This window comes from Urocitellus parryii, chromosome 8 (assembly GCF_045843805.1).
Source record: "Urocitellus parryii isolate mUroPar1 chromosome 8, mUroPar1.hap1, whole genome shotgun sequence".
NCBI classification, from domain to species: Eukaryota; Metazoa; Chordata; class Mammalia; order Rodentia; family Sciuridae; genus Urocitellus; species Urocitellus parryii.
Window position 1 is genome coordinate 86,232,101 of NC_135538.1, and position 8,919 is coordinate 86,241,019.

General features: G+C 36.6%; 1 protein-coding gene across 3 annotated transcripts; it reads left to right on the forward strand.

Moving 5' to 3' along the window:
* The first annotated feature begins 5,370 nt into the window (after positions 1–5,370).
* LOC113184597 (eIF5-mimic protein 2-like) lies at positions 5,371–6,782 on the forward strand. 3 transcript variants are annotated; one of them, XM_077801891.1, is made up of 2 exons: positions 5,371–6,410; positions 6,495–6,782. In XM_077801891.1, exons 1-2 carry the CDS (start codon positions 5,411–5,413, stop codon positions 6,590–6,592), a joined length of 1,098 nt encoding a protein of 365 aa, XP_077658017.1. In that variant the 5' UTR covers positions 5,371–5,410; the 3' UTR covers positions 6,593–6,782. The 3 variants fall into 3 exon arrangements, with proteins under 3 accessions (XP_077658017.1, XP_077658018.1, XP_026247134.2); XM_077801892.1 differs by having other exon boundaries at positions 5,411–5,472; positions 5,650–6,782; XM_026391349.2 differs by having other exon boundaries at positions 5,478–5,657; positions 5,747–6,782.
* The last annotated feature ends 2,137 nt before the right edge of the window (positions 6,783–8,919 follow it).

Below are 8,919 nucleotides of genomic sequence, written 5' to 3' on the forward strand. Positions count from 1 at the left end.
ACATACACATACATAAGTACACATATACCTTTTTTTTTTTTTTTTTTTTTAGTAAAGATCTTGCTATGTTGTCTCATTTGCTTTCTAACTCTTGGGCATACGAAATCTTGCCTCAACCTCCCAAGTAGCTGGGACTAAACTGTTTAATGACCTTCTTTCTTTTTAATTTTAATTTTTGGTACTAGCCATTGAACCTAGAAGCACTTTACCACTGAGCTACATCCCACCCCCTTTTTATTTTCTATTTTGAGACAGGGTCTTGTTAAATTGCCCAGGCTGGTCTTAAACTTGTGATCCTCCTGACTTAGCCTCTCAAGTAGAGTTTCGATGGCATTCTATTAAGATGGAAGTGAAAGGCAATTTCCTACAGCCCAATATTCTCATTGTTTTAAAGGAAAATAAATTTTAAAGCATTCTAATAAAGTGATTTGACAGTATCTTATTGAAAATTAATTATATTGTCAAAGTACTTAATATTTGTATTTTATAAATATAGTTTGCCTATTATTGCCTTACTTCCTTGGATTTTTTCCCTCTGCAACTGAGAAGCTGCTTTGATTATAGAACAGTATACAGAGGTTTCCATTTTGGCTCTGAGTAGGAGGTTGCTATTTATATGATTCAAAAAATTGTAGACAGATTTTCGTTTTTAAACTAAGGAAAAATCAGAGTGGTGATATGTCAAATGAATTCAAGCAGAAATGGAGCACTCTTTGATTCTTATGTAACAAGAAGGAAAAAAACCCCAAACTCCAGCCTCCCATATTCTCAGCCCCTGGGGACTTACTCGAGAGAAGAGGAGCACATTTTTCTATCCCTTTTTCATGGCTTACAAAGGACTGGTAGGGAAATAATTTCTTCCTACAAATTTTTATTAAAAAACTATAACTTCAACTTTTTAAATGATTAATCCTTCTGACTAAGAATACATGGAACTTTTGATTAGAGAGAACTTAAGGTTTTTGCCTATGCACATAAGTGTTTCAACTGGCAAAAGAAAAAAAGAGATAAAATTGAGGGTAAAATGCTAGCAACTGTGGAAAGTAAATAAAACAATGAGATACTTGCTGAGATAAACTCGTCAGTAAGAAATGGCTGGAGATAGGGATGGCTCACAGAAATGCCAAGTATAATTGTCTGAATATGCTCCCATGCACTCAGGTGCAGAATTGTCAAATCATTCCCCCACATACTATCTGGGGAAGTGGGAGTGGAGTGTGGGAGTTTCTAAATGCTTGCACAATCTGGAAATTTGGGGGGGGGTGTCTCTGGTCTTCAGCTGGTTGCTACTGAGAATAGATAATGGTTACCATCAAGCCTGCCTTACCCATTCAAAGGCTAGTGACTGACTTGTCCATACCAGGTTTGGTAAGGGATCTTGGGCCATGATTCCTGTCATGGGTTAAACTGTAGACCTCTCCCAAAAAGATGTGTTGAGGCCCTAACCTCTGGTACCTCCAAATGTGACTTTATTTGGTAAAAGAGTCTTTGCAGATATAATTTGTTAAGATAAGGAAGGTCAAACTGGAATAGCGTAGGTCCCTAATCTATGACAGGTGTCCTTATTAGAAGATGTCCATGTGAAGACAGAGATACTCAGGAAGAATGCTTTGTGACCATGAAGGCAGAAATTAGAGTTGTACATGTGCAAACCAAGGAATTCCATGGATCTGGCATGTCATCAGAAGTAAGAAGAGGCAAGAAAGAAATCCCTTCTAGATTTCAGAGGGACAATGGTTCTACCAACACTATTTTTTTTTTTTTTTGGTACTGATGTTGAACCCAGAGGCACTTTATCACTGAGCTACATCCCCAATCCTTTTTTCATTTTTTATTTTGAGAGAGGGACTTAAGTTGCCTCAGCTGGCCCTGAAATTGTGATCCTCCTGTTTCAATCTCCCAAGTCACTGGGATTAAAGGTGTATATCACCTGCCCAGCTGCTTCTGCCAACATCTTGATTTTAGACTATTAAAACTTTCAGAAATATGAGACAAAATATTTATGTTGTTTAAAGCATCCCAGTTTGTGGTACTTTGTTATGGCAGTCCTAGGAAAGTAACACAGATCTCAAGGCTATGGTATTTAACATTTAGTTACCAGGTATCGCCACTCCATCATCCCCTTGGAAGTTGTTACAACAGGGGTAACATCTGGGGGTGGGGTATGAATATGCCATACTCCTTCTTTAAGCCAAAGTTTGAGTCTTCTTCCTTTTTCCTTCAGAAGTGGCCCAGCTTATTCTCCCTGACAGGATCTAGTCACAACAGCTATTTACTTGTTTGGTGGAGTTACGGGGAATGTAAAAAGACCTTGGACCTTAAAAACACAATACGCTTCTCTTTCTTATATTAGTGAGAGGGATCAAGAAATTATTCCTTCCTTGTGAGGTTATAATGATTGAAGGAAATCAGTAACATCAAGAAAAGAGCCCACTGATTTTTTTCCTTAATAATTTACCCTGCTGTGTTAGTATGCTAATGTTCACTGTCTGTGCTTGTCCCAAGGACAATCTCAGTTGTCCCAAACCTTTACTGGAAGGTTTGCATGAGCAACATGGGGTATAAGAAACACAGAGGTATAGGAAAGTATGACCTTCTATCAACATCCTTGATGCCCTGGCCACTACATCAACATCAGCAGCCCACCCAGAGGAAATGGATGGTGGAAAAGTGGGCAGGGCTATGAGCTACAGATGAGAAAGGAGGACACATCTTCACTGAGGACTAACTCATACAATGTCCTGTTACAAATCCCCCTTTCGGGCATGCTGGTGTAAGGCGACCCTCAGGGGGATGAAGGAGTATTCATTTGGGTTACAGTTACATTTTAAAGTTGGCATGTGACTATTTGAAAGACTGTACCTGAATATTGGGAAACTATGAGAGACTTATTAAAGGAACAGGACACTCCCAAAGAATCTCGTCTCCACTTTTCCAGAGGAAATGAACTGGAAATATAATGCATAATCAAAGAGAACTGAACTGATGATAATAACAATTTTCCTGAATGCAAAAGATAAAATTTTCAATATATTCCCTAAAATCCATGAAATCATTGCCTTTGATCTTCAAGAGTAATCTATAAAACTGCAGAAGTGATAACCAAGGGTTACCAGCCTACTTATAAAATGTTTAAATTCCGTGTAATTTTTAAAAAAAATCTATGTAATTTTAAGTCTAAAATATATTCCTTGAAATAAATGACTACAGACATAATATTCCTCACTTAAGATATAACAAAACCTTAAGAGAACAAGATCTCTTCCCCCCTTTTTTTTCTTTTGACTTGCAATCAGATCAGTTGGTTCTTTCTGAGAAAACAACATGATTTAAAAAAAAAAAATTAATTAATTTCCAGTATCTCTGACCAGTGTTTTCTTCATGCTGACAACCCCTCCTCCTAACCACCCAACGCAGTCAGGCTGCCCTGCTAGGGATGCATTCTCTAAAATTTGCTTTAACTCGTTTACATCAAAACTTATACATCTGGGCTGGATGTGGGTATGGTGGTACACACCCATAAACCCAGCTACTTGGGATACTGAGCCAGGAGGATTGCAAGTTTGAGGTCAACCTGGGCAACTTAGTGAAACTCTGTCTCAAAATTAAAAAGGCAGGGCTAGGGATATAACTTGTGGTAAGGAGCCCTTGGATTCAATCCTCAATACTAAATATATATAGTTGTAGATATAGATATATAATGCTCAGTACTAAATACATGCTCACATACAAACAGTTTGGGACTGCTTCAGAATATCTCAGAGAGAAGAAAAAGTGTGTGGAAGAAAATAAATTAAACAAAATTAATAACTTGATAAATTTTGATAATTCTTAAAACTTGGGTGATGAGTTCATGTTCTTTCTATTTTGGTATATTTTAAATTTTCCATAATAAAAGCTTATTCACCAATACAAAAAATGACACATCTGGTCTAGTTCCATTGATGATTCCTTAATGTCAAATGGTAATGAATATATTAATATAATTAGCACATTCTAATGAGTTACACATGTTAACTTGCATCTTAGTATCTTAAACTGCATCTAGAAGGACAACTGGAATTGAGTCTAATGTGATGAATATTATAAAAGTTAGGGGGGAAAGTTTGGGGAAAAAAGTTTTGGAAAAGGGCTTAGATTAAATCATGGTATATAGGTCTCGAGCAGATTCTGAGCATGACCTAAAAATTATATTTTGTATTCATATTTTGAAGGCAAAAATAAGAAATGTCTTATGCTTCAATTACTGAAATAGTTATACCATTTCACACCTCAGCATCTTTCCTGTGACCTGACCCTGGAGTGGTGACCTGTCTCACTGATTGCCTCCAGTGGGAATGGCATGGAAGTGGAGGTGGGAGGTTTGGCAGGAAATTAGCAGCAGCTCATTTACCTACTAGTGATCATCTCAGTCAGGCTGCAGCATGCCAGAAGAGGCAGCTTTGCTTCAGCAGAATATCTGAAAATGTCAGTCTTATTCCTTTTCTGCAATTATTTTTACCCTTTACATTTTCATTATTCTGAATTTTGGAAAGTATCTGAATGTGGAAATGAGTCCAGTTTTTTTTCTTTATTCTGTTATTTTGGCATTTGCTATACCTGTAAATTAATTCCCATTTCTAGTAAATTATTTTTTATTTCTCAATAAAAATTAAACGCAAATAATTTGGTATGTTCTAAATGAATTGAATGGTTTTAAAAAGTAAATGGGGTCAGGTTTACATAGTTGAGCTTGTGGCTCAACTTACATGCTTATAAAATGATATTAAAGCCAGGGCTAGTCTCAGGCATTTTGAGAATATGTTTGTTACTAGTTAAAATTCTTCCTAACTTGACACTTCCAGCTCTCTCCAGCCCTTTCTACTTCTTTCTTGCAGCACCTTAGCTTGTCCTGCCTTAGCCTCATCTTTTTCAACCATATTCTGCCATTTGTTTCGTTTGAGACAGTATCTCACTATGTTGGCCAGGCTGGTCTCAAACTCCTCAGCCTCCTAAGTAGCTGGGACTATATAGGTGCACACCACTATACCTAACTGGTAATCAATTTCACCCTGCAACTCAAAGTGGTACTTTTTGCTAGGTTTCTCATATTGACATTAAAAATCTCAGAAGGTTCCAAAACTTTCATTAATTTGAGTGATTTTGAAAAATAATGCATTTTTATTAAATAAATTCCTACAAGTTTTGAGACAACACATTTTTATAATTTAAAGTCTAAAAACTGAGGGGCGGGGCGCGGGGTGGTGCAAGGAGGAGAAATCTCGCGAGAGCGGAGCGACCGGGGAGGGGGTGGCACCTCTTCCCTCCTCCTCCTCGGGTTAGTTCCGGTCGCAGAGGAGACATTGCTGCAGTTGCCGCCACATCGGGATTTCTGGCTCTTTTCTCTTCACCTTAAATTCGGGTGTCTTTTATGAATAATCAAAAGCAGCAAAAGCCAACGCTATCAGGCCAGCGTTTTAAAACCAGAAAAAGAGATGAAAAAGAGAGGTTTGACCCTACTCAGTTTCAAGACTGTATTATTCAAGGCTTAACTGAAACTGGTACTGATTTGGAAGCAGTAGCTAAGTTTCTTGATGCTTCTGGAGCAAAACTTGACTATCACCGATATGCAGAAACACTCTTTGACATTCTGGTGGCTCGTGGAATGCTGGCCCCAGGTGGTACACTGGCAGATGACATGATGCGTACACATGTCTGCGTGTTTGCAGCACAAGAAGACCTAGGGACCATGCAAGCATTTGCCCAGGTTTTTAACAAATTAATCAGGCGCTACAAATACCTGGAGAAAGGTTTTGAAGATGAAGTAAAAAAGCTGCTGCTGTTCTTAAAGGATTTTTTAGAGTCGGAGAGGAACAAGCTGGCTATGTTGACTGGTGTTCTAGCTAATGGAACACTTAATGCAGCCATTCTTAATAGCCTTTATAATGAGAATTTGGTTAAAGAAGGAGTTTCAGCAGCTTTTGCTGTAAAACTCTTTAAATCATGGATAAATGAAAAAGACATCAATGCAGTAGCTGCAAGTCTTCGGAAAGTCAGCATGGATAACAGACTGATGGAACTTTTTCCTGCCAACAAGCAAAGCGTTGAACACTTCACAGAGTATTTTACTGAGGCAGGCTTGAAAGAGCTTTTAGAGTATGTTTGGAATCAACAGACCATTGGAGCTCGCAAGGAGCTCCAGAAAGAACTTCAAGAACAGATGTCCCGTGGCGATCCATTCAAGGATATAATTTTATATGTCAAGGAAGAGATGAAAAGAAACAACATTCCAGAACCAGTTATCATTGGGATAGTCTGGTCAAGTGTAATGAGCACCGTGGTGTGGAACAAAAAAGAGAAGCTTGTAGCAGAGCAGGCCATCAAGCACTTGAAGCAATACAGCCCTCTACTTGCTGCCTTTACTACTCAAGGTCAGTCTGAGCTGACTCTGTTACAGAAGATTCAAGAGTATTGTTATGACAACATTCATTTCATGAAAGCCTTCCAGAAAATAGTGGTGCTTTTTTATAAATCTGAAGTCCTGAGTGAAGAGCCGATTCTGAAGTGGTATAAAGATGCCACATGTTGCAAAGGGGAAAAGTGTCTTCCTTGAACAAATGAAAAAGTTTGTTGAATGGCTCAAAAATGCTGAAGAAGAATCGGAGTCTGAAGCTGAAGAAGGTGACTGAATTTTGAAACTACATCCTCAGTAAAGCAAACAGGAGTTGTAGATAAAATGTCATGTCTCATGTGTCCTGGTTCTTACATCTTCCTACCTCCCTATATCAAGCATGATATAAGGGCTTTCATGGCAAATTTTATTTTAACTGTTTCTATGGTTACTGGAAATGTTGGGTTTAGTTTCTAAAACCATGTTTTAAGTAGCTACAGGAGCTATGGATTTGAATCTAATGTTGCATTAGTCTTTTCAGTTATCTTCTACCTCCTGTATTTTCTACTGTAATAATGTAATTTAAGGCCTTCCACAATGAACAGTTCACTTTATTCCCTGGGTTTTCTATATATAAACAGTTTTCAAGATATGATTTGGTTAAAAATAATTTGTTATAAAAATTCTGTTTGCAAATTAAACTGTAAAAGTATCCAAAGTCTCAAAAGGCAATGGTTTGTGTGATAATTTGGTATGCCTAGAGCCCTATTCATTAATGAAAGTCTCTTACACAGTAATTGAACTCATTAACATGATCCTGAGTATTTGGACCATTGCTTGCATGTTAACATTTACTTGTATTTTTAATCCCAGATGTCCTTAAATTCAATTGTTTGCTCTCTTTCATCATTAGTGAAGCTATGGCGAACAAACTTGAAGTTTGAGGAATCTCATATGTCAGAGATGGTGGGAAGAAGAAAATTGAGCTTTTTCCCATTGAGAAACTTCTGCATTTAGTTTGTATCTCTCTAGGCAAAACAAATGGGTACTCTTTTCATATAAACATTTTCAAATGTACCATAGAAGTCTTATTTTGGGCTCAGAATACCCTTAGTTTGATATGAAAGGACTTCTAAAAAAGTGTGAATAGAGGAAATGACTGTTATAGACCCCATAAAATTGTTGAGAATGTTAAGAGTCAGCATGTTCTAATTGGGGATCTGAATTTAACTTATATTTCCTTTTGGCTTAGAGCATTTGTTCCAAAGAATGAAGTACAATAATTGTATATTCTCACTTGGTCGTACTGTACTGGCTTCATTCTCTTAGTACATTCAGTAATGACTCAAGCATCTGGCTGTTAATGTACCCTAGTTGCCAACTCTTAATTGCCATGAGCCAAATATTTCTTCTATGTGATTAATCCATTTATTTTAATGGCTGCCTTTTAATTTTTCATCTTTTTATTTTCTTGCTGCTGCCCATCCATGTATGTAGTCATTAAGGGGAAAATATTACAACACTTTTGGGTGGAAAGGCATTGTGTTATAAGTGAATGTTTTGAAGGATTTTTTAATTGAAAGAAACTAGCCTGGAATAATGCCACCAGAGATTGAGTGGAAATTACCCCTTTTGAAGGTGCCATTCTTATTAGCCAAGAAGTTGGTATTTAAACATTCATCTTGAGGGAATAACGTGTAATATATAATTTGAAATAAATTTATAGTGACCTTAAGAAGAGCATTATAACAAATAACATTGTGGGAATGGGGTGATTTTGTTAAATGAATAACTTGGATAAAGTTTTCATGTGCAGGCAAAATGTATTCACTAGATTTCTACATAGTGATCTGCTTTTACTTTGTAATTTGTAGTCTGCAAAATACTTTTTTTTAAATAAAGTCCATCCTTACACTTAGGTTTTATAGATTAGCCTTTTTCTTTGTTTATAAATTTCATTTTAATACCTAGTAGTGTACTGTATGTTGTGTGTTTAGATGTCTTTACTGTATAAGCATTAAATAATTCCTCCTTTCATCCTTAAAACTCCCAAATTGTAAACACCTACACAGAATTATGATGTAGCTGAAACTACACTGACATTTTTACTACCAAATCATTGCATGTTATTGCCGTACAAAGTGTACCCTGTTCTATTATATACTGTGTATAGTGAAAGAGTGTGTACTCTTCCAGAATTACATTATGATCTTTGATCATAGTTTTTTTTTCTTCATAATGACACAGTAGTGTTTACTTACTACAGTATTTAGTAAATGGATAAGTCATCTGTGAGTATGATATGAAGAAAGGGAATGCTTTATAAAACAATTGCAGATTTTCATTTTGAATTTTAAAACTCAGCTGCCAGTGCCAACCTATGGCCTCAAATATGTAATTCTTAATAAAGATGTTAAACTTGTAAAAAAAATAAAGTCTAAAAACTACTTCTAATAGTTTCTAAATTAAGACAAGTAGCATTATATATTATGTCCAAGTGTTTTTGACTTAGAATTATTTATTCCATATTACTTGAGGGGCCCATTTGG

Excerpts from the sequence above, each read along its gene's own strand:
- LOC113184597 (XM_077801891.1), top strand. The coding sequence starts at position 5,411 with ATGAATAATCAAAAGCAGCAAAAGCCAACGCTATCAGGCCAGCGTTTT. Across the intron at positions 6,411-6,494 it reads TGCTGCCTTTACTACTCAAG|TGGTGCTTTTTTATAAATCT; the intron begins GTCAGTCTGAGC and ends TCCAGAAAATAG.